This window comes from Podarcis vaucheri (assembly GCF_965113315.1).
Source record: "Podarcis vaucheri genome assembly, chromosome: 1".
NCBI lineage: Eukaryota > Metazoa > Chordata > Lepidosauria > Squamata > Lacertidae > Podarcis > Podarcis vaucheri.
In genome coordinates, this window is record NC_138759.1 from 118448294 (window position 1) to 118474662 (window position 26369).

Sequence of the window (26369 nt, forward strand, 5' to 3'; positions counted from 1 at the left end):
TCCCAGTCCCGCAGACTCAGCGGATGCCTTCTGAGTGACACACTAGACCATAAAGGGCCCGCAGGGTTGGACTCTTTGTGCATTGTTTTGATTTATAGTACTATGTGAAATATGCCCTCACATGAAGAACATAAAAATAAAATCTACATGCACTATTTATTTATCAATTCAGTTGCCGGGAATTCCCTGGAAGACATATTAGAAAATCATTTTGTCGTTGTTGTAGCAGCAGCTCACCAGTTGTGCGTATTATTAGTTATTGTATTGTGATTATTATTATTTTTTAATGCTGGAAGAAACAGAAACTGCCATAGAAAGCCACTTTAGATCTGGAAGTGGTTAAAATATTTCTTCATTTGAAGCTGTTTATTCTGTTTTGTTTACAGATCTACAACACTTGGGTAAAAGTGAGATTTAACAAAACGATACATTCCCCCCCTCTTCTCTCAGTTAACAACATGGTATTTTTAAAAAAGATAACGAGGTGAATATTATATATATATATATATATATACACATATGTTATACTATATATATCCATATCCATCCTCGTTGTCTAGACAGACACAAATGTAGGAGTAAAAACCTCTCACACACAAAAAGAATTGCAGTAGTTGCCATCACAGGACGTGGAGAGACGGAGCTGCATTATTAGTCAAACTGAAAAGTGAGGTTTTGCTACTGTTCTGTGGGACTTCAAAAGATCTGAATCTTAACTGAGTGCTTTTTAAAGCGATAAGGGATGCTTCCTTCTGAATTAATGGGCATGTATCGCTTCTAACGTGTACCTAATGCCACTTTCATGTTGAGAAAAGCTTTATAAAACCCAGTAAGAGATTAAATGCAACATACAAATAAAGAGGAAGAGTGGGGCGGGGGGAGGATGTTTGTGTTTCCTGTCCCTTCTAGGCTTGGGGCAGAAACATTAGTTTACACAAGGATTGTACCAATGTCTGCTACAGAAGACTATATTAAATATTGATAGACCTAATTTCCTATCTCGAAAGCCATTCTGAGCATTTCAGAAGGACTTCGTCTCCTAAACCCTACCGCAGTCTTTCCTTTGTAGATACTTGATTGTCAATATTTCATTCAAAGTTTCTTCTTCTTCTTCTTCTTCTTCTTCTTCTTCTTCTTCTTCTTCTTCTTCTTCCTCCTCCTCCTCTTCTTCTTCTTCGTCTTCCCTCCCCTCCCTGTTCAGCAAAAGTAAGTTCACGTTTCCAGTGACTTGTACAAAATTGATTTATGGTTAGCATAAATATCATATCATATAAATAATAATAATAGTAAAAAATAATAATAACTGAAACAACAGTTTTAGCCTGAATTGCTAAGAAAATCCTAATTACATCAACAGTATTATATTGCTCCTAAATGTCAGTCTGAAGGTGTTGCATATTTTAGACTTTAAAATTATAAACAACAAGCAACCAGACGAAATGGTGTGTGCAACAGATAGGAAGGAACCAATTTATGTATGCAGAAGTTGGTCAAAGACCAGACAGTCAACTGGCCACTATATAGCAGAATATAACAATATATGAGATATAAGGTAGCTTTTAATGCTAAGTAAAACCATACCAAACAATCTGAAATAAATAAACATGTGATATATATAGATAGATATATATTAAAATAAAAAAATGTATCGGCTCTTTTGTGTAATGTTTCAGTTTTTGTATTAATCTATGACTTACAATTTGCTTAATCCTTACATAAACTACAAACACCAGCCACTGTTACAACTGTTCAAAACTACTCTTTCTATTTCAGACCAAATATACTAAATAGGTGAAAATGTATAGTCACCAAAGACCTGAATCAATCTTCCCAAGTTAAGGGGGAAAGGGGGTGTGAAGAAACTCTACAAATATCCACATAAATACATTGAAGACCAGGATTAAATAATCAATGATACAAAAAAAAAGAGTTCCTCTTAAAATAATAAATACATCTTATTTAAGTCCAAAGCAATCTTTCACATTACTGGAGAAAAAAATCTTATAAATTATAACTCTCGAAATAAGTCTCCGTTTTGGTCCCAAATGTTGTAAACGCCTCATCAGGACTCACTTTCGTCGAGTTCTAATGGATTTCTACAACTTACCTTCCAGTACATCGTTACCAATTATTACTCCCTTGGGGGAATGTTTAGATTTATTTATTTTTGTTAAGGATATTGCACTGCCATGCTTTTAAACGGCTAAAACATTTAAGAGGACAACAAGGGGTGGGGGATGGGGCGGAACTAATTCTCATGGACTCGGTCGCCAAAGAAAACAAGAAATAGGTAGCTTCTACCGGGGACACACAAAAAAACCCACTGTAATACTCAAAAGTAATACTGCAACGTCAGGGGCAAAGTGAGGTAATTTAAACGCGAATGCTTTTCAATCTCTCTCTCTCTCGCTTTCTCTCTTTCTCTCTCTTTCTTTCTTTCTGAACGCGTTCCAGTCTACTACAGATGCGTCAGTTTGGGCGCCTCCTGAATCCTTCCCTGAGATGTGTGGTGAGAAGTGAGATCTGTGTACGTGGGATGGGGGTCACAAGGTCCATGGTGATGGTTGCCTGGGATCTGAGCAGCGCAGCTGTAGTCCACGCTGGCAGATGAAGGATGGGAGAGGTGGCCGATGTTGAACATGGGGCCAGAGGCTGGCATGGAATCAACGAAGTTCCCTCCGACATAGACCGGGCTGCCCTGCAAATTGGGGTTGGCGAAGCCGCCGTTGCTTTGCATGGCGTGATGGTCGTACTCGGCGCCTGGGTATCTCTTCTGCTGGGGCAAGCAGCTGCTGAGAGGCGCCGTGTAAGCCGCCAGCCCGTACATGTTTTGCTGGGATTTGGCAAAGGACGTCGGCGACGGGGCGTCGTAGCTCAAGCTGTTGACGGTGGGCAGCTGGCTGGAGTATCCTACATGATTGGGCCCGCTCAAAGGCGGGCTCCGGTCTGGGGACTGCCCTACCGGGGAGTGCATAATTCCTTTCGCTTTTTGGTCTTTTTTGTACTTCATCCTCCGGTTCTGGAACCAGATTTTGATCTGGCGCTCCGTCAGGTTTAGCAGGTTGGCCATCTCCACCCGGCGAGGGCGGCACAGATAGCGGTTGAAGTGGAACTCCTTCTCCAGCTCCACTAGCTGCGCGCTGGTATAGGCGGTGCGGACCCGCTTGGAAGCGGGGCCCGGGGGGCTTTTGTCCTCGCAGTTCTCTCCTGTCCAAAAAGGAGAGAAAGAAGAAAGAGAGGAGGTTGGCTGGCTGGCTGGCTAATTTACAAAGCCTGAGAGTATTAACATTGCAGCGGCCGAGGGAGGGAGGGACGGGGGAGGGACGGGAAATGCTTTGGCACTCTGGGGCAGCAGAGGACTAGGTGCCAATTTTGTGGGGCGCGGAGCGAAAGAGGCGCACAAATCGCTATTATCACGCAGTTCCCACACTGCGGGAGACCTGCCCGAATTGGTATTATCCTCTATTTGTGGAACATCTTTAGCTGTTCACGATCTTCTTTTTCCTGAAGGTCCCTCTCCTCCTGAAATTTTAACCCACCCACACCCCACCATTCCACACTTTCCCCAAAGTGTTAAATCTGGACATTCAAAGCGAACTGAAACAGGACGGGAAAAGGACCGGGATATGTCTTCCCCGTGCACAACTGCCATTAATTAGCGAGGGTCGCTGCCTCGTATCCGCACGGGAGAGGCGTGATTTAGGGACAGGGTGATCCAAACGACACTTCCCCCCAAATCCTTCGATTTCATTGGATTTTATTTTATTTCCTTGAGACGGGCGGTGCTACAGTCGAGGTTTTCAGCTGCGGACAACACTCCCTCCCTCTGTCGCCCAGTGTCTACAATGAGAATGGGGTTCGATCTCCCAACTCCGGGGTTCTCAGAGGGTTAGGAAAGTTACAGTTCCAGATGAGAGAGTTGTAAATCATCTAACTTAATTGGAAGAATCGATCGATCCCTGACAGAGCCCAGGAAGGTTCTCTTGGTTGGTCCCAAATAGGAGCAGGGCCCAGGCCTCCAAACTTGGAAGACAATAGGAGCCGCCGCCGCCGCCTCTGGTACAGCTAACAAGAGGAAATCAGGCGCGTTTATTAGCTCCGAGGCGGTGCTCTAACTAGCAAGACAGCAGAAGTGGGGAATCCCATAGGAAGAGCGTCGGGCGCGCGGGGTGGGGGAGAACCCGGGTTTACAACTCTCCACGCTCCCCTTCCCCAGGAAAGTTGGCAGCAGCCATTTCAAGACAAGGGAGAAGGTCGCAGTGGTTGGATCTGCGACCACGTCAGCGTGTCTGCATAATAAACACACGTTTTGTTAGACTGCGTGTTTGCATTTTGTACACACCTTTGACACTGCTCGGGTTTAGACAGTCTGTAAACTTTCTGCATGCCAAATAAGGGGAGGAATGCTTGGGTCTCCACCTTGTCACCACCAAGATGGTTTCAGAGGACAGAGTCGCCAAAAGCAGGCCACACACGCTTGGGGACAGAAGGTCTCAGAAGATGATGGACCGCTACTGTTTATTTGTGATGGGGGAGTTATAACTGATTTGATACTTTTATTGCTTTATCGCGCTTATTGTAAATCGCTCTGTCGTTTTTTTTAGAATGAAGAGCGGTCTAAACGCTAAGTAAGTAAGTAAGTAAGTACAATAAGTAAGGGACAGAGGGAGGTTGGTCGGTCCACTCTGGATCTGGAGAAGAGACCGGCCTGCTAGAATAAAGATGGGGGTTTATTGGTTCATTGTTTTCCCCCTCCCTTTTGGGTAACGATAGCTTTTGCGTCATTACAGGCTTTATAGATTCCCCAGATCAACTTCTGAAGAAGAAGGGTTATCGTGGAATCTGATGTAAAGCACCATGGATAAGTTGCAAAATGGTGGGAATTGTGGGAAGAAGGAAGCTCTATGGTCTGTGGATGACTGCAATGTGCCAGAAGAAAGCTGGACACTTGGAATGCAAATTGGTGATATTGTATGTTGTATCGATTTTCATTTTTTATTGTGTTGTGCATTTGAATTTTGCACACTTTTTGGATATTTGTTATGTTTAGCAATTTTTAAGGTTCTTAAACAAATGACACTTGCAATAAAAAAGACACCTCTTAAAATAAGACTTCTAGTAACGCGTTTTGCAGTGGGGATCCTTGCGAGCCTAAACTTTGAAATCACAAAAGAGCGGGAGGTTCTCAAATTCCATTCCCCGCCCTTGCACTTTTATTTAATTTTCCTCTTCCTACCCCAGACTAAAACCCTTACTGAAAACCAATTCCCATCTATTTAAATGAGACTTTACCCCTTAAATGCACTTGGGTAACTAACCTCTTTGAGAAGGGGCAAGGAAAGGGCAATATTAAAGGAGGAAATCTTTAGGCTGGTGCAATTTCTATATGAAATCATCAATGTAGGCTTTGAAGTCGCACAGAATTCGCCCTCTGGCTGAACGTTCAAATGACAGCTGGAGGGGGGAGGAAATAAATGTTGCCAAGACAAGTCATTCCATTTACATGGCTCTCCCAAAGACCAGCAAGATGTCTCCAACTCACTTGTATCTTGCAGGGCTGGGAGAGTCAGATAAACGTCACAGCCTGGTCTCTGATGTTCTAGATGGGTCTCCTACCTTCAATATTGGGGCGGGGAGTTAAAAGGGGGGATTGGGTACACCCATATTAATGACTACTAGCCATGAAGGTTCCAAGTTCGGGAACAGTTTGCCAATTATTGGGTAAGGTGGCGAAAGAAGGCTCTTGCTGCTCTGTGCTGCTTGGAGGCTTCCCATTGTCATTGGTTAGACACTGCAGGATGCAGCATGCTGGACTAGATCGGCCTTTGCTGTGCTGGTGGAGGGGAAGGGGATTAGATTCATAGATCCATAGAGTTGGAAGGCACCCTGAGAATCATCTAGGCCAGGGTTTCCCAAACTTGGGTCTCCAGCCATCATCCCTAACTAGCAAGACCAGGGATGACCAGTGGTCAGTGATGATCCCTGCAATGCAGGAATATGCAGCTGTCCTATATACGGATTGGCATTGTCAGCACCATGATCACACCAACTGAACTATCCAGGTTTGGCTTTTGTTGTTACTGTTTTCAGGGTTGTTGTTTTTTTGATGTATTTTGTGCTTTTTACGTTGTTGTTTTTAGCTTGTGAACTGCCCTGAGCTCTGCAGGTGACCAGTTGGGTCCATCCAACCCAAACCCAGACCACTGGGGTCAATCCACTTCATAGCATTGTCTATAGCAGTGTTCCCCAACCTTGGGCCTCCAGCTGTTTTTGGACTACAATTCCCATCATCCTTGACCACTGGTCTTGCTAGCGAGGGATGATGGGAGTTGTAGTCCAAAAACAGCTGGAGGCCCAAGGTTGGGGAACACTGGTCTATAGGAGCAAACTCCTAAGGGCTAATGTCCCTTTGCCTCCCTCCTCAATAAAATATTGGAGGGGGCTGCCTCCCCAAGTTGATGGACATTGCCATTCAAATGGTGTGTGTGTGCACCGCATCTTGTGAATGATTATGCAGGGTGGGGCTTACCTGGGTGTTTCCCCCCTCCCGCCCCAATATTTTATTCAAGTTGGCACCCCTGAAATTGCCTAAACCCTGATTGGCAGCGGCTCTGCATAGCATCACAGAGCGAGGCACTCGGGAATCGAACCTGCGACCTTCCGCATGCAAAGCGGAGCTACAGCCCCTCGCTTGGCAGGACTCCTCCTGTTGCTGCTGCTCTCTCTTTCCTGCCTCTTGCTCTCTGATTCGCGGTGTGTCTGGGCTGGAGCAACCAAGGGAAGCCCCCTTGAAGGTCACAAAGGGCCTTGCTGCTCCCCAGGAGGTGGAGCTCGACTGGGTACCTGCGGGGGCGCAGCTGCTCTTCTGCTTGGAGTTCTGGCGGGACTCCTTCATCCACGGGAAGATCTGCTTGCTAATAGTGGCCGCCGAGCCGCCCGAGGCGTTGGCTCCGCCTTTGCCCTTTTTGGCGGGAACCGAGTGGGCGGGGTTGCTGCTGGGCGGCGAGGGCGACGGCAGCGCGGGGGGCGGAGCCTGTTGCTGAGGCGGCGGTTGCTGCTGCTGCTGCTGTTGCTCGGCTAGGCCCGGCGGCTGCTGAGGGCCTCCTTGGGCGCCTCCGGCGGGGCGCATACAGCTGCCGCTCAGCTCGGCGCTCTTGTGGGCCGGAGGCGCCCGGATGGCGGCGGCGGCTCCTTGGAGCGAGCAGGCCGAGCCTGGGTAGTCGGTGTCCAGGGCGGGCTGGGCGTAGGGCTGAGGAGGGCCCGGCGGGTAGCCGTAGGCGTCCGCTTTGCTGTAGCCGCCGTAGGCCCCGAAGAGGCCCGCGTTGTCGTAGTAGGCGGCCTTCTGCATGGTGGGCTCCGCCGTCGCCAAGGCCTCGGCAGCCCGCTCAAATAACATGGGCCGCCGCCCACCCCGTCACGCGGCCTGGCCTCCCTCGCGCCACGGGCCTCGGCCAGTCGCTGCCCCAGAAGCCACCTGGAAGAGAGAAGCGGGGTGGGGGCGGGTCGCAGAGACAAGAGAAAAACGAGACAACCGTCAGTGAGGGAGCGGGGGGGAGGGCGCGCGCCTGAGGGGAAAGCGGGAAGTGGTTTCCTCACACGTTGGCAACTAACTAGGGGGGGCAAAGGCCAGTGGCGTAGCGTAGGGTGCAGGGGGGGGGCGGCCGCACCGGGCGCAACATCTGGGGGTTAGGGTTAGGGGGCGCAAATTACTTGCCTTGCCCCGGGTGCTGACAACCCACGCTACGCCACTGGCAAAGGGCTCAGGAACAGCTGCTCTCTTATACAAACACGCGCACCATTGCAGTTTCACCTTCACACACATTTCCCATTCCAAATTCACCTTCACGACACACACACAGGCACTCCATTCCAATTTCACCTCCTCACACTCCTTTCCAGTTTCGCCATCACACACCACACAAGCTGTTCCGATTTCACCTTCACACCACACGCACAAACACATGCCAGTCATATGTTCACAAGGCTACCTCATAAAACACTTCCGTGGCCTCATTTGGCACGCCTCTCACCAGTCTTATTAATTGTTTATTAATCAAATTAATACACTGCCCTCCTGCAAGATCTCAGGGCGGCTCACAGAATAAAATACAAGATAAAATGCGAGTAAATAATTTCCATAGACATATTTAAATGGCTGTGGAATATTAATCAGCCAAGGGCCTGGTTGAAGAGGAGCGTTTTAGCCTGGCGCCTCAAAATATGTAATGAAGGCACCAGGGGCGAATCTCCCTGGGAGAAGCATTCCACAAACCGGGAACCATTATAGATTCTCTTCATACATTCATGATCTATACTAGGGCCAAGCGCACAGGCTCGGGGACGTTCTGATCGTGCGGAACTTTTGACCGCGCCATGAAAATCACACACGTGTACACTTGGATGGAATCCAGAGGCAATCCGTGCATCCCCTCGCCCCTTCTCAAGCGTGCACAAAACGGACAAAACCAGAGGGCTCTGCGAAGGCAGTCATATGGTGCTGTCTCGGAACAGGTGCAAACTTATTTATAATGCTCACAGAAACAGTGGTCCAGCTGCGTTCTGAGATTCGAGCGATCTCCCCAACACAGGGGAAAGTTGCTTTGTCGCACACATGCATATACACACGATCTTCGTACCCGTTCTGCCAGTAAGGGTCTATAGGAATCAACTCCTAGGGGCCGAGGAGCTCCCTTCAGCCCCCCAATGAAATATTTGAGGGAGTCAACCCTCCTCCCAAAGTTGATAAACATTGTCATTTAAACAGTGTATGCGCGCCATGTCTTGTGATCAATTATGTGGGTTACCTGCGACCCCCTCCCCATATTTTATTCAAGTTGGCATCCCTGTTTCCAGGGTTCTGAAGAGTGGTTCGGCTCTAGCGTAGCGCCCTAGAAAAGCATTTTGTCGCGGCAGGAAGTACGTACATAAGGCCAGTGAAGTAGCATAACTCTGCACAGAACGGTAGCCTTTATATGTCTTCCCTGCACACAGTCCCCATCCCCCACGGTTTCTTTCACACATGCACCACGTGGTAAACAACCCTCATACAGTATCCTTGCATCGCCTCTTCTGCTTGGTCCCTTGTCGGAAATCCTGCCCAGCCCAGACTATCATATGACTCTCCCTCATCACTGCTCCTCCCTCTCCCCTAGCAAGAAAGTAACTGGGTGCCCTCTCCTGCCAATTCCCACGGACGGTTTTTGCACGCTCTCTAATACAGTATAGTGCATTTCACCATTGGCCTCACTTACATACAACCAATCATTTCTCCCTTCGCTCTCTCAAGAGCGCATTCCAGAACAATTAGCAATGCACCCCGCTCTTAAACACAGTTAACCGGGGTGCACGATCCATTGGAATCAATGGTTTTCTTCTCTTCCAGGTATAGGTTTCGAGAATCGGGTGTAAAAAAAATGAGTGGTCCAGAGCCATTATGCCACAGTGGCATGGGTTTTGAACTCTTGCCACTGGAAGTGTACAACTCTGAAATAAATTGTACCGGCCTCCAACTAACAGTGTAGGGGGTGGGTGACTCTACAGCTAAAAGAGATGCCCAAACCAAGCCGAATACAGTAATGGATAAACGGGTCTCTGAAGAGTTAGGAAGGCATAGATCCTTCTGTACAATGTTCCCTTTTGTCCAGCTAGGGTGAGGAGGAGTGAAATGTTTGCCCCTGATTTTCCAAAAACAGAGTGTTAAAGGATGGCTTTCCATAACTTTATTTTAGTATTACAATAAACTGATGTTATTCCTAATGTAATGGGTGTGGATGTTTGTTTTTTAAAGGAACAGGTATTTCGCAAAGAAGGAAGAATTATCATTTAGCTTGGCGTGCTAAATTACCTTGGATCAGCTGTTACAAAAATAAGTTTGTTCAAGTGATTTCATTTCTACCCTTCAAATTCTTACTGCTTTTGCATATATATTTTTTTACGGTGCTCGAAAACCAAACACTTCTACAATATTATTTTCTTCTACCATATTATTATATATCTCTTTATTTTCCCGGAGGCATTTTTTATGGGCTCTACATTCTATCCCTTTGCCATTTTGGTATAAATATTAACCAACATTTTGTTGTTGTTCCTTTTTTGTCTCTTCACTCCCCCACCCTTGGGGTTTTATTTTTTCCTCAAGTCACGCATGCGCGCGACTATTTGTGAGTCAGGAGTGACATGATGGATTGAACCAGAACTGGAACCTGAAAAACCAGAGAAAATTCCATCTCTATTGTAAATCCTGTCTCTTGGTGTTTTGCTTTGTTTTTCCTGGGAAGATTTCTACGAAGTTAAAGTGTAACTAAGGGCATTCAATAACTTTCATTTGCAATATAAAGAAGAAATACATAGGTCAGCTACCTTAGCTCCTAGTCTTTAGAGATATTTCAACTAAGGTTTCTTGCAGATTGTTTTGACGCAAAAGCTATCTAAAGTAGAGAGAAGCTATTTCCAGGGCAGGGTTTTTCGCTGCAAGGGTCTCTTGTTTGTTTATTATCATGCAGGAAAGATTCCTGGTTGGGGAAATCCCTTATTATTGTATTATGTAGCATTAGATCTCCACTATTTCCTGTATATAAAACCTGCATTTTGTGGGTGTTGGAAGAAGGGATTGTTCTTCAATTATGGGGAAAGACCACTTCCCCACCTTATTTTCTAGATTCTGATGAGTGTGCTTAGACATATCTGTGGCCCAAAATATAAAAATATATGTGCGGTGCTCAGAGTTATGGGCTTAGACTGGAAAAACCTGGGTTCCTTTCTCCATTAAACCCAGAAGCACCCTGGGTAACTTGGGCCAGCCACTATATCTCAAACTAAACTACTTTATAGGGAAATTCTGGAGATAAAATGGATTGGGGAATGTATGGAGATCCAAGCTTTTAGGAGCAGAATTCAATAGATAAATAGATAATTGCTTATCAGTGTATCATTTGGATGCCGTGTATGAAGCATACAGTATATTTTTAATAGGCCAGTCAGTTGAATTTACATCTGTGCTTAGAACTGAGATGTCTAGGAAATATTTTCTGAAACTCCTAATTTCCAAAGATGAAAAGTGTCATTTGCAATCAGTGATCATTGGGTTCCTAGCACATCACTTATAAATGCATTCCTCAGAGATAAGACCGAATTAATTCAAATTAAATTTATTCACAAGTAAGTGGTGAACAGTCCAATCCCATCCCTGTTTTACTTAGAATCTCTACTGAGTTTGTATGGGACTTTCCCCTAACAGTTAAAGTATGCACTGAATTGCATCTTTTAAGATCACAACCAGCAAGTAGTTGTCTGCTCCAAATGCTGTCTGAAACGCTACCCCTCAAGCAAGTTTGCTAAAGGATGCAATTCATAAGCCTTTGAGCCTGAAGGCACAATTTCCAATTATTTAATTGTGTGGTTACAGCTTTCAACCCCTGCATTTTTGGTCCCCAAATAATCCTATGAAATTTAAATCTCTGTGGGAGCTGACTGAGTGCTCGTGAATCTGGATGTTTACATCCGAATAAATCAGCTTATGATCACAAAATGTAGTGTTCTGATAATGATCCCAGACAAGCTGATGTCTGTCACTACCAGCCTCCCCCAAACAGTTTTTCATTGTTTGTATTTATAGGATATCTTTCTTTTCACCTTATATGTTTTCTGACTCCCCAATAATCATTTATGGATGTCATAGCTACAACTTAATTTATCACACAACATAAGTATCATAAAACATTCCTAATTACTATGTTTTCTCATCTTTGTCATAATCTACTACCCTTACTTTTTAACCTACAAAACATTCCAGGTGCCTGCATTTTAAATTGGAGAACAATAGTTGGGTGGGTGGGTTGGTTTGGTCACATGTTGGTTCTTTCAGTTAGGTTCCTTACAGTGTAATCCTATACATGTCCACTCAGAGGAAAGACCTTTTTAGGATAAATGATAAATGGTTCCTAGGTAAGGCAGTATTAATTTCAGCCTAAGAGTGGTGATTTTTTTTAAAAAGGCAACTTTAAATAAAATACAATTTAGGACATATTCCATATATCCATTCCACCTCCTTCAGAAATCTAAAATATAGTGAGCACTTCTAGAAGGGGTAGCAGTGTTAGTCTGTTACAACAAAAACATCAAAGTCTCGTGGGACTTTTCAGGCTGACACATTTATTGTGGCTTAAGCTTTCTTGGTCTTGAAGTCCCCTTCTTCAGATGCATGAAGTATTATCCTCAAGCACTGGAAGAAATTTATATCTATAAACACACACGGTTTGTTGCAAAATGCCATGAAATGCAAGAAGGATACGGTTTTTTTATTTTTAACAAAGATGAAGAAAGACCAATAAGGAGTTACATGATTTCCTTCCATGTATCTAATAACGTTGAATCACTTATTTATTCACGAATAATCATCTATAATCAGAAAGTTCAACCCTCAGCCATTTACAAATTCACTGGTAGTCTGCTCGGAATTGTTTTTGTTTATTCCAACCCAGCACCCTCTCGCTCCCTCCTGCTTCATTCACCAAAACCAGGTTTCTCCCAAATAGCGCACGGAGCCTTCAGAGAGAATATTGCTGCAAAACTGAGGAGCTTTATTTCTTTTCTGAAATACCAACTGCTTGTGAACTCTGCTTGAACCTAACAAGGAGGCAAAGGGCCATAAATCACATGGACAATGCTCTACTGTTTGGTGGCTCATCTTTTTAGATCTACACACACGCGCGCGCACACACATTTTCTCCCTCTTTCCTTATTTTCTTTCCTTCCCCTCTCTCTTTTAAAACAACAACAACCCTAATGGCACGTTTTGCTTTTGCCAGGATGTCATAGGCTAAAAGCAATGGGGTTCTTTTCGTAGGTAACACCCAAGCACTTAGTGGTTTGGCCCGAGCTGTTTACAAGCTGCGTGGGAGGCAAAGCAGGGAGCAGAATTCACTCCCGAGCCTAAGGAAGCCACAAAATATCCGTGCCCGTGTTTGGAATTTCCTTTTGCAAGCATCTAGAGAGGTTAACTTTGTCTGAACCGTTGTGCTATTAGGCAGAGTAATGGATCCCATTGTTCCCTTACTGCTACTCTCAATCCACTGCGAGGAATAATCTCTCCAAATCAAACTGACTACGGGGCGTGGGGGCGGAGAATGAGAGTCTCAGCAACTACCTACCCCCTTCCACACACCCCTCTCTCTCACACACACACCCCACCACCACGCACAAAACACCACGTGCCACAGAAGAGCCCCAAACTCCGCTTCTGACAAGTTCCCGGGCGCTGACAATTGCGTTCGATCGGATCCCCAACCCGCATATTCATACGAAGCAAGTCCTCTACTAATGCGTCCACTACACTTAATTCTGCTGGGGATCAATACCTAATATGATCCCGAATAAATAAAAAGCAGTAAGAGAGAGAGAGAGGGAGAGGGAGGCCGGAGGAGTGGTTAATAAGCAGTCGGAGTTCTCACTGCGCATATCAATGCACCTGTCACGGTGCTGTGTAGCAAAATTTATGACTTGCTGGCGCTAGGGCAGTAAACGCTTCAGTAAGGAATGAAAGCAGCGAAGGGGGGAAGAAGAAGTAGGAGAAGGAGAGAGAAAGAAAAAGAAGGGGGCTGGGGGGGGGGAAAGACCTGGCACGGCGTAGTGTAAGACAGGCTGCGTAGGAAGGGGAGACCGGCGAAAGAATGCCCCAGTCTGCAGAAAATTTCCCTTCTCCTGCAGCCTACGAGAGGGCAGATCAGTATATAAAAGGGCCGAGCCGTTGTCCTTTTGGCGCTTTCCCCGCTTCTAAAGCAAGGCTGATATTCACACCGCGCCGTGGCAACCTCTAAGTATGTTCGGAGTCCAGGAGAAGCCTTTTTCTACCGACGGAAGGACTCTCCGGGTCTTTGCTGGGAAGAAATGCAGGGTTGAACCGAGTGATCTGCTGCGGCCGCCAGGAAAGAGCCTGAGGAAATGAGCTATTCTTCGAGGGAGGGGGAGAGAGAAATGGGTGATGGATGTAAATTGACCATAACTGCCATATTCTATCACCGTCCTACTGGATCATTTTGGCTATCACCGCCATGCTGGCAGAGGCATTGTGTATATTCGGTGTTATGAGCTTGTACACAGGAGCTCATGCGTTATGATGATATGTAGATGCTTCTCCTCTTCCTTCTGTTCATCTGTTTGTTTCCACTAACTCGCAGTCTACAACATAGTCATGCTCTCTCAGTACATTGGCTCGAAGGGCATATATATATATATATACAGTGTGTGTGTGTGTGTGTGTGTGTGTGTGTGTGTGTGTGTGTGTGTATATATATATATATATATATATATATATATATATATATATGCATAGACTTCATCTGTAGCCTTGGGGAAGATACTTCGTGTTGGGAAGGGAGCTATTTTAGCACTAAAGATGAGGTATGCTCACATATTAAGAGCTTCTTGAGTAAATCTACTTCGAGCGTAACTGTGTAGTAAATCTCGAGTTGGGGGAACGGGGCATGATCCATTAAAAAACGGAGCACGTTAAAACCCAACAGGGTTCAACGCCAGATATTTGAAATGCTTAGCTAATGCGGAATCATGACTACATTTTCCTCCAGCCTTTGGTTTCATGTCGTTAGACGGTCGCTGGCATCTGCGTTTTGTGGGACCGAGCAGGATCTTTGTGGTACAGCTTCATCAAAGGCTTTTCCTAGCCCACCACCATCTTTAATTATGATCTACTGAAGCATCATGATAGGATATCAATTCTGCTTAGGCAGAAAAAAAAATAACCTCCGTGGCAATAACCTTTTATCTATGTACTCCAAGTATTTGTTTGAGGCCACTGAATATTAACAATATTTTTTTTTTGAAAATCGATTGTCAGTTACATTATATCATGTGTATTAGTGCTCCTAGGGGGATGAACTGCCAGGATTCCCCCCCCACACACACACACACAAATACACGCTTCCTGCTCCATTTAAAATCCATCATCTACTGGTAAACCTCACGTGGAGAAGGAGAAGTAACAAATGTAGCCGAAACCATATTTTAAAAAAACCAAACACTCACCACAGTTACGTTTTTTCTTGTACAGTATTTTATCTCTAACACTTTTGATAGGCTCTTCAGATTCCTTTGGAAAAAACGTGGAGATGTACCTGGAACAAAGGGGAAAACTCAGTGGATCCAGCCCCCCCCCCCCCGTTTTTAACCAGGGGCATCATAAATAATGTATATATTAGGCAGAGCTATTCACTCTTACATGTATAATGCAATGGGACATGCTCCCAGATAGGTGCGCAGAGGGACTGCAGTCGTCTTTGACTTTACGGTTTTAAGCGGGTTTCTTTTTCTTTGTTAAAAATAATGTCTAACTTTCTTTTTATTGAACTATTATACCAAAAGTGCTGGGGCAAGTTTCTGAGCTTTGGATATACTCTGTGTGCAAATCTACACAGAATCAGAGTCACACGCATCCATGCACACATACATGCCTTTCTCCCCCCCCCCCCTAATATTTAACCATTTGGGGAAATAAGGAATTGCAGAAGCCCTGAACTCAAACTTTCAGAATCTTTTTCACACGCACACACGCACAGGGCTCCATAGCATTTCTATGTGCCCGGCTGAGAATGGAGAAGAAATACCTCCCCAAAAATTGTAGTTGTTGTTGTGAGCAGCAACTCTACAAGCACCCACAAAAGGCGGGTTTGGTGTACTCCAGCGCCAGTACACCCCGCGCCCCAGAAAGCCATATGCACCAGGCGTATGAAGACAAGGGAGGAAATAGGATCGAAGGCAACAGCATTCTACTCCGAAGAATGGAAAGCTAGCAGGGAGACCCCCGCGCCATAACCCGAGGCTCATGCATTATGTATAGATGTAGTGAGCTTGGGTATGTTACAGGGAGAAAAGTCCGGCCATCACACACCCCTTCCAGAATCTTAGCAGCCCTTCTGCACTTTTCACAGGAGAGCTGCTCCCTGCAAGACGCAGCCAGATTATTATTATTATTATTTTGCTGATGCTAAGGAGTGATTTACCTACCCACCCTCCCCAGAAAAGCAGCTCGCGCCATTAATTTGGGGCTACCGTTACCATTTCGCATCGGAAATCTGCCAACTAAGAACTTTGAAGAACATTAACAGAGCTAGTAGGTAGGGCAAGTGGGCAGGCGGGGGGGGGAAATCCCTCCTCGATGAAGCCTGGGTCATTATAAAGAGAAATATCTAACAAGCATAAGCCTTTGAAATGACCTTTGGCTTGTATAGCAATAACTCACCACTTAATGAACAACCAGCGGAAGCCCCCTCCAAGAGCTGGCAAGGAATCGAGATTCCAACTTTTCTTCTCTTATCCCTCTCCAAGCCCAACTGGGAAGCAAAGCAGCCCCTTCCTTCCCTCTTTCCCCGAGCCACCTCTAATTTATACCGACAAAGTGGAGTTTGTGGGGAAGTGGAGCTGGCTGGTCACACACGATGCTCTAACCAGGTCTTTGGTCTTCCAAGGCCTGTGCCCAGCAAACGTCTTATATAATACATCCACGTGGGCGGACGTCAACTTTAAGTGGTTTTATTTATTTTTTTTCGCCCTAACCCTTTTAAAAACGCAGTTCATTAGAAATAAGCAGTGCGTCTGTGAGTGTGAGTGTGTACAGTATAAGAAGAAAGCTTAAGTTGAAGGGGGTGTGTGGTCAGCATCAGAGAAGCGCCTGAGCTGAAGGAACATTATTTGCACATACAAAAAAAGGCAGACATTGTTACCCGCTGTTGATTAACGTGGTAAGTTTTCATTTTGTGTCTAATTAATTATCGACTTCTGAATCCTTCTACAGCAGCAATAAGACAACGCAGAAAGATGCTGATGGGAAACTCTCTCTCTCTCTTTAACAAAAAAAGAGTAAGCAAAAACAAATGTTTAACGTGCTAGTTTGGGGTTTGTTTTGATGCGCAAACTGTCGCCCGAGTTTCCTGTCTTCTGCCGCAGCCTTGGGCGCCTCCTGAGCAGAAGCGGCTTCCAGAAACAAGCCTGAGCTCTCCCCCAAGGGCTGTCAGGGATTTGCTGAGACCCCAGGGCCGATCTCTGAGGATTCCCCAGCGCGCGCCCACTCCAAGATAGAGAGAGATGATTGAAATTTTAGGTGAAGTTCCAAGTAGGAGACTCCTCCGCCGCGTAAGGAAATGAAATGCCGCTTGTCGTAATTGGATTCAGCGGACTAACTTGTCAGGCCCGCAGCTTGGAGGCAAAAGGGACTCTAAAGGTGCGTGGAATGGGGCGTGGGGGGGGAGGTCGCTTGCTTCGAAACCTCTTCTGATAGAGACCAGCGCAGAACATTTACCAAAGTGCTGCTTTCTTCCCCTTTCCATTGTTTAGCGAAAATAATACGAATTAACACTATGTGTAGGATGTGCGGAGTGGTGGAAACTTGAGTTGGGAAGCAACAAAAAGATGATGTGTCTATTCATTCCTTTTCTACATGAGCATACGATGAGCTGAAAGCTATGCATTACTTCCTAGGGAGCAAGTCCCACTGAACTTAGTTGGACTTAACTTCTAAGTGAACGTCCATTAAGACTGGGCTGCATGAGCAGAACGCTGCACGCTTACGATACAGCAAGTTTTCATTGAAATCAGTTCGATTTCTCCACGTACAAATGCTGTGGATTCAAGAATACCGGGATGCCATTCGCAGTGCTAGTTGTAAATTCCCACGGAAATCATCTAGACTGAAATCCAAGTAAGACAGCGATCCTTTCCTTACTTACCTGGGAGTGATCTGCATTGAGTTCAATGTGCAAGATTGCTCTCAAAGTGAATTTAAAACCGGAGTGGCTTTTAAGGCCCCTGATTTTAAACAGGATCGAGTTTCTTTGGATGTAAAGAAACGGAGTAAAAGACAAATGAGCTATCTACCCACTCGATATTTTTAATAATGTGAGCCCTGCTTGATGGCAATTGGCCGCAGTCCAGCACAGAGCTCAGTACACCTGTGTTGCAATCCCAAAGGCACCTAGGGAGTAAGTCCCGTTGAATTCAGTGGGATTTACTTCCGAGTAAACAGGCTGCGCAGATGCGGCTGCACTGTTCGTTACCATATGTGGGATTGGTTGCGCCTAACTCTGATGGGTTGTAGCTCTTATTTCTTTCGATTATGGGATGGTTCATACACACAGGCAGATACACAGACCCTAGGAAACGCCGCTGTAGATGGAGCCATGAAAAATATTTCAGAAGTATGACAAAAAGTGGTTCCCCCCCACCCCCCAGCATTTTGCTTTTGTTTGTTTCTTGCGGGAGGGAACAATTCAGAGAAGGTGGCAAATTCATTGTAAAACAAACACGAAGTATGAAGGGCGAGTCAACGTTTCCAGAAAGAGCCACCAGAAGCAATAGGCAGTGACACGATTTCCACTAGTTGTGTTTAGAATATTATATATATATATGCATGTGTACACACACACACACACAGTGAATGAGAGAGAATTCCATTAAGTCTGACAGTCCGAGGCTAACAGAGCAGTCTAGAGCCATTGAAATACATAGGATGCTTGCCATAGGTCATGAATCCTAACCTAAACTGTTACTTTTTGGTTTCTTGCTTGAACACAAATATATGTCTTCCTTTGAAGTGCCTAATGGAAAACCCGCTTTTCCCCCACTTCCAGGTCACCCCAGCACTTGATGTCTTGCGTTGGGGAAATGCAACGCAGAAAAGCCCTAAGTTTACTACTACTACAGCCTCCACAACAACAAAACATATTATTACGTCTATACATGCATATATATAGTTCTATAGACTACTAGCACGTTCTATTTCATCTCCCATTACCGTGGTGGTGGGGAGTGGGGGGCGGGTAGAAAAAAAGGGGATCTGGGATTCAGGATTCCATCTTTGTTCAAGCTCATGCAGTTGCTTACCTGTATCCTAAAACTGTCCTCTTCGGTCAGAAATTGCGCGCTTTCAGCTTGAAAGATATATCCTTCCTCCTTTGTTCTGCAGACAATACACTCCTAAACCTGATCTTGCGGGTCTGCTCGAGCATTTCCATAGACCAGTATTCCCGGTAGAATATATTTTTTCAAGAGCAAGCCAAGATTGCAGCAGCTCCAATAAAAGAGGGCGAATGGATTCTGAGTTCGTTAGGTTTAATAATAATTTCGAAAATCCTTCACAATCAACCCCATGGAATAAAAAAATAAAGCCAGCTGGTCAAGCATATCGTTTTGCTTTGTTTGTAAATAACAAGCGATGAGGCCACATACGCATCATCTTTTCAATTATAGCTATATATACATATATTATCTTTTTAAAAAAAGAGCCGCCGAAGAAGCCTTCGGTAATAAGAAATAGAGGCGCTGCCTTAAAATATAAGCATATTTGTTCACGTGATCCTGAGAGAGGAGATGGTTCTGATTAAGGCTGGAACTTTCACTCGGGTTATCCTCTGTAAATCCTCCCCCATGTATCCTCGGTCTAGGTGGCTGCGGAGCTGGGGTGGGCTAACCCACAGGGCCAAAGGCACCCACAAACCTTCCTAGGTGGGGCGGGGAGCGAGTCGTAATAACCTGCTCTAGTCAAGGTGTCCATTCACCGTCCAAGTGCCCAGGGGCATCACACGCACAGCGTAGTTTTCAGAGCCCTCTTTAGAAATCCACATTGGCTTCACCACCTTAGCAAACTATTTCACAGAGTAGGTAGGGATGGTGATGAGGAGGATCGGGCGTGGGGGGCGGCGGCGGCGGCGGGAGGGAGGGAGAGATTGGGGTTGAGGTTGGGGAGGGGGTTTGCAGACCTTGTCGGATATTTGCGGCAAGTTGAACCAACATCACAGCAAATTTGGCTCCAGGATCTCTATAGGGTTATAATAACCGGCGATCAAAACGAATTGCGGGTGGGGGGGGGCTCATGTTAATAGTAGGGGTGGGGCTTGTTCCCCATTGCTCCTCAAAATAATTATTATAGTTTCATAATGAAGGAAGATGTGTGGGCTTGCCTTGCTTTGCTATTTCTGTACAATCCACTGACGATAGAGGGTGGCTGTAACTCTGTCCTAGTTACCCTTGCATTGTATAGAATAATCTCGTTCTTTTCACCTTTTTTGTTGTTGTAGGGGACAAACAAATTCGGCAAAGTTGGGTTTGGTCTACGATGAAGGTTGAAGATCAACCTTGTCTTCATTGCTTAATAGAGAGCGCCTGGTGTTGGGGAAGCATCTTATCTCTGTCCTGCTCTGCCCTAACTCTCGCTTGTATTTATGTCTGTGTAGAAACCTTCTTCAGATACAACCATTTCGCGAGTTTGTCACACAAATAATGTCCGAAGCAAGTCAGATTATTGAGCAGCGTTGTTGTTGTTACTATGATGATGATGATGATGATGATTACTATTACAGCTCTTTTGTCTCTAAAAGTAACTTGGAGCTATAAAAGCGCCCAACCTAATCTAGAATCTCCTAAGATTTCATTACCATCCAAAGCATGCGGAACCTGACAGTAATGTATTACCTTACAATACGCACCATAAGTGTGTGGTAGCATTTATCTAAATTACTCTGCTTTATCCTGACTTTGCAAACCAGTCTTTTTTTAAACACACACACACACCACACACACGGGGTGGGTGGGTGGTGGAAGAGGAGATAAATTGTAGTCCTGTTATCAAAGCTCAGGCAGAAACTCATATTCAAGAATCTGCTGTCACTTAAAACCTGCGGGCGCAGGATCCAGCCGCGTTTTTTTTTGCATTTCTGGAGTCTGACTACATGCATGCTTACAGGGGAGTAAGCTCCTGAATGTGAGACATAATTCCAGGTAAATCCCAGGTACTCAGGATTGCATCCCATTGTCTCCGATGGTTCCAGTGGGAACGAAGCATATGAGCTGAATTGGAAGCTCTCTACTCTTCCCTGTCAGATGTCTCTTCGTCTAGCTGTAAAACCTGACGGCGTCGGAAATAAAAGCCGGTTCCACAAATAATTTAACCTGAGAAACACATACTAACAAAATCAAGCAGAGATAAAAGGAATAAGGATGCTGAAGAAGAAGCGGGAGAAGCGACTTCTAAATATTTTCAGGGGGGTGGGGTGGGGTGCAGATCGCACCTTCCAGAAGGGCCACCTATAAATTATGCGGCTAAAACAAACAAGCAAGCAACAACCCTACGAAATTAAGGCTGAAAACGCTGCAAGCCAAGTGTGAAGCTCACCGAGAGGGCGGGAGGTGAGGGGGACTCCCAGTTTGGCCGGGATGTGCTTCGGTAAAGGATCTAAGGCTTTTTCAGTCCAAGCATATGTTCATAGAGCAATAAAATGGAAAGATTTACAGTCCTTGCTGGGCCTCCTTCTTTCTCTTTCTCCCCCTTCCACGTCGTACCACCCCTCCATCACACACACACACAAACGCAGGCGATCAGCATCGCACCCTTCCAGGAATTACTTACGATGATTTATAACAATAAACCCGGCAATTGTCAAACTGATAAAATATACTGGGCGATACGCAGGAATCAGCGTTATTATTAAAGGGCCTTTTCCGTTTAGGTTCGGAGTTTCTTTGCCTCTCTCCCTCTCTGCCTGTGTCTCTTGCTCTGCCTCTTGTGTAGTTTGGGGTTCTTTCTGGGACAAACAAGAAAGATATATATAAACTTTGCTCGTGTGTGTGTGTGCGTGTGCGCGCGCGGACGAATTCGGAAAGAGCAAATCTGATTCTTAAGTCACTATCCCAAACCAAAAGCATTTGTCATCTTTGAATAATTGAATTAATGTGTTATAGTTTGAATGTATAATTCATAACGCAGGAAACTCTGTCTTTGTCCTGACACATAGCGGAAGTAATAAAAATATGTATTATTATTATTAGTAGTAGTAGTAGTAGTAATAGTAGTATTATACAAGCTCTCCAAGTAACGCGTAAGAAACACCACACCGCTTGCCAGAAACAAAACAAAGCATTTCCAAACAGCCAAAGGCTTAGGAAAATAGCTCTTGGCTTTGTGATATACACACCCCATATATATATATGCATGTGTGCCTATGTATTTGCGTGTATAGTTCTATCTATGTGTACACACACAAATGCATAGACAGACACACGCACTGCAGATCAAAATTCCCATTTGCTGAAGCGAGTCTTTCCCCCGCCACCCAAAACAAAACAAAACCCAGACTGACAGGCTGGGTGTCTTCTACAAAATACTCAATGCCGACTCCAGTGGGACTGTCCCCATCTTCAGGTACCCCACCCCTCAATGGTTCCAGAACGCCATCCCTCCCCACAAATATATTGCCAAACGGAACATCTGAAATCACCCACGTCTTTGTGTGACGGCACCATAGTGTATAGCCTAACCGGGTCGGGAGGGTGGCAGCGGTGGAGTGCCCTTAGAATTCATTATCTCTTGGTTAAAGTCTGCCTTGGGTAAAATTTCAACTCCGTTTTATAGCCTTCTATTATGACGCAAAGGGGAAAAAAATTTACGACCCTCGCTTGAAAAGAAGATCAGGGCCTTTTCTCACCATTTAAGAATGGGGCAGCAGATGCCCTGACAGCTATCATTGTTCCCAGTAAGATATAAACAACCAGTAAATCTTCACCCATTTCCCCACACAAGCAGCTTTTGGCCAGACCTCTCTCTCTCTCTCTCTCTCTCTCTCTCTCTCTCTCTCTCTCTCTCTCTCTCTCCTCTCTTTCTCTTCTGCTGTGGAACATAGAAAGATCCTTTCTTTATTCAGTACCAGAATATCTCATAATAAAGAGTAAACATTGGGGTGTCTCTCTCCCCCCCCCAATATGCCTACTACAGCTTCTGACTAGGGCAGAGTTGCAAATCAGGAGGAGAAGGGCCCCTATTTGTCAAACATTTGACAGCTAAGTTCATTAAGGATTTCGAAATATAAAAGGAAAGAAAGAAAATGTGTACCTACCAAGCTCCGCTTTCTTTCTTTCTTTTATTATTGGTAATTTCCCCCCCTTCGGCTGTAGCCAAAGAGCTAGGTGTGCATAGAAAGAGCCTGCGCCCCTTTGTATATTATATTCTTGGGATCTCTTCAGTTTTCAAGTCTGATAGAGTCCTTTGCTTGGCAGATTAATGACGACTCCGTGTTTCTTAAGGGACGCGCTGAATTAATTATTTCGCCCATCACGTGGTCAGGACTTGGAGAAAAATCTATTCTTATCATCTTCCTTGCACTTTGAGAGGCTGTCTGCTGTGACTCTTCCCTAGCAAAAGATGATTTGGGTCTACATGGTTAGATTTAACCCTCTCCTCCTCCTCCTCCTCCTCCTCCACCTCCTCCGCTACCACCATCTTCCTGACACACACACACGTACGAAAGAAAATAAAAGAAATGGGGGGGGGGGCCTTTGGCAAACATGGCCGATGGAAGCTACTTGAGGCGCTCCATTGAAAAGTCCCTGTTTACTATACTGTAGAGAGGATTTGTTCTGGATCCTGCCTCTCCCCCCCCAGCCCCGCCCCGCTCCCGCACCATAAGGACTAGCGGCGAGGCAATATACAAACTGGAATTGATGGCAACGGGAGCAGCTCAAGGCAGCTGAGAAGCCTTCAGCGTAAATTTGTGTCCTGAATCTTTACCACTCGTGGCTGTGGCGGTGCGCTGACAAACAAACACACAACAATCCCTCATCAGTCTCTCCTGTCTAAAGGGGGGGGGGAATCATACTTCGCTCCAATACATGGATGGGGGTTCCTTGTTTTCATTCTTCCAGGCTGGATGATTTGGTTTTGGACTCCAGTTTTGGCTGCTCTTCCATGTATAAAAGGGGGAAGAAGGCGGGGGAGCGAGGGGGAAACAAATCAAAATATATCCGATAAAAATAGCGCCATCGACCTCCTAGACAGATAAATGCTTTATTGCTGTCAGGGGTGTTTATGTCGGAAGGAAGGAGGAGCCTTTCATGTTAGAAGTCTACAGGAACTTTCTGAGTGCTCAAGTCGTCTACAGATTGATTCCTAAGGAATATAAGATAATAGGTTCCTAGGGACAAAAAAAGGTGGAGGCCTGTTTCTATCTGCAGAGTGTGGACTTCAAGTTTGGGCGGTTATTCCTCCACAGAATGATTCTGATTCATATACAGCAGGCTTTCCCAAACTTAGGTCTCCAGCTGTTTTGGACTACAATTCCCATCATCCCAGACCACTGGTCCTGCTAGCTAGGGATGATGGGTGTTGTAGTCCAAAAGCAGCTGGAGACCCATGTTTGGGAAACCCTGCTATATAGTAATACCACCTATCACACAGAAACAAGTACGATGGGTCCAATTGACCTTACCTTCTATCAGTTAACACAGCAGCAATAATGTGGGATAAGGCTATCAGTGGCTACTAGTCAAGATGGCCATGGGCTATGTACTATCATTGGTGTCAGAGCAGGTATGCCTCTGAATACTAGTTGCTGGGAATCTCAAGTGGGGAGAGTGCTGATGCAACCAGGTCCTATCAGTGGGCTTTCCATAAGCCTCTGGTTGGTCACTGTGAGAACAGGACGCTGGACTAGGTGGGGCTTTGGTCTGATCAGCTATTATTGTGCTCCTAAGTACAACAGAAGGCAATTGATATCAATGTGTTGAAGGCCTCCATTTTTGATTGTGACTCCTGTGTTGCCAGCACATTATTAAGCCACATTAATTCTGGAACTACTCCATTCATCAACTGAGTGAGACTAATCCCAGCACCATTAAAACTGTTAAAACCATTAAAGCCAAGGTGAGTTCTGCCATACTTTTCAGCGACATGTAGGTTACATCTCAGTTTTGTGGATTCTTGTCTAAAGTTGCAGTCCAAAAAAAAAAAAAAAAAAAAACCAACAACAACAGCTAGAGAATAAATTCCACTTATTAGTTAATTTTGCTGGAATTCTAATATCCAAATTCTGTGTATGTTTACTCTCAAGCAAGTGAGTTTAGTGGTGTTCAATTAAACATATGTCCCAAGTAAGCAGGCATTGGATTTTCAGATGGAAAAAAACACCTATTAAAATCCATTACTTATAACACATCCACTACCCAGTTACCTGGGAGTATGTACAAATGAACCCAGTGGAACTTACCTCTAAAAAGACATCTACAGTATAGGATTGCATTTCTGGGAAGCAATTCACCTGAGAGCAGGGAAGGCAAACTTTTTAAGTCTGAGGGAGTGTGTTTGCATCTTTTGCCAATCAAATATGAGATGTGGTGTGTAGAGCAATGTACCATAGTATTCAAAGCTTGTATCAGCCATGAGCTCATCAGGAGACCTTAGGGATACCATCACCTTTCATCCTCAGGCTCCCATCTGTGACATTTAATAATGATATTGGGCTACCCTTACAGCTACTTACAGTATATCCATACCGAGAATACAACCACCCACCCACTATACTCAGAAGTAAGGTAAGTGAGTATGGGTTTTCAGACTGAGACTTGACGCCCTAAAAATTGACTAAAAGGGTTTAGCAATAATTGGCACTCTAATCTTCAATACACTGGACCAGATCCAAAGAGCTTAATTAATCTCACCTAGGTGCTTTGTTGAGCTGGAGGGAAATGGCTGTTTTTAAGTTGGGAGAGTTTGCATACAAACACACACAAAATGCTTTCAAAATCCCTATCAGCTAGTTATGAGATTGGAGGAGGGCCTGCTGTCTGAGAAAGGCCACCCAAGCTGCATATGCACTTAAGGAATTAGTTACAAGTTTTTGGGGATCATGGCGAAAACCTGGAAGTAAGTCCCACTGAAATAAGTAGGATATTGTCAAATATATCTGATAATATTAAAGGCTTAGGAAAGAGAGTGAAAGGAGGCAAAGTCACAGCCTATTTTAACATGCTGTCACCTAGTATATATTTTTATTTTCCCCCTTCCTTTCTCCTATTTTTGTAAACCATCCTGGGAGCCTGGCTGAAAGGCGGGATAGAAATATGTAAAATAAATACATTTAAATATAAATGGCGGTTGCAGCAGCTTTTGAAACACATCCCCCCCTTCCCTATCCACAATTAATCAGCCATAATCTCCACTGAAAACAGTCAGGTTTCATTCCAAAACTGACTGTGTCCCTAAATAAATTTATTTGGAAGCAACTGCAGCTGGGATTAGTGAAATTTACTTCTGAGTCAATATGCTTGGGCTGAACTATAAAAGGTCCTATGCAAACATACAAGCCTGTGGAACCCATTGGGTTTAATATATACCTAATTGGGTTTCCAATGTAAGGCAGCAAGCCTTTGCACCCTTACTTGGAAATGAGCCCTATTGAAATCAGCGATACTTACTTCTCAATACAGGATAGGATAAGATAGGTTCTTCCTGCATACTTCATTAGTTACTGTTTGTAGAGTTCTACTATGAGATGGCAAACATGTCAAGGGAGGATATTAGAAGATAGCACGCCTGCTCT

At 44.9% G+C, this 26369-nt stretch overlaps 1 protein-coding gene across 7 annotated transcripts in view; it reads right to left on the minus strand.

The window, feature by feature from the left end:
• Positions 1–335: 335 nt before the first annotated feature.
• The window catches only part of HOXD3 (homeobox D3), a 52107-nt gene continuing 26073 nt past the window's right edge, over positions 336–26369 (minus strand). For 3 of the 7 annotated variants that reach the window (XM_082200446.1, XM_082200451.1, XM_082200447.1), the window contains 2 exons: positions 6844–7474; positions 336–3207 (listed from right to left, as the gene is read on the minus strand). In XM_082200446.1, coding sequence (XP_082056572.1) covers positions 2459–3207; positions 6844–7396 — 1302 coding nt within the window. In that variant the 5' untranslated portion in view covers positions 7397–7474 and the 3' untranslated portion in view covers positions 336–2458. Of the gene's footprint in view, positions 3208–6650; positions 7611–7744; positions 15477–16252; positions 18424–18888; positions 19637–26369 lie in introns of those variants that run through there. The other 4 variants (XM_082200450.1, XM_082200449.1, XM_082200448.1 and 1 more) reach the window with 4 other exon arrangements.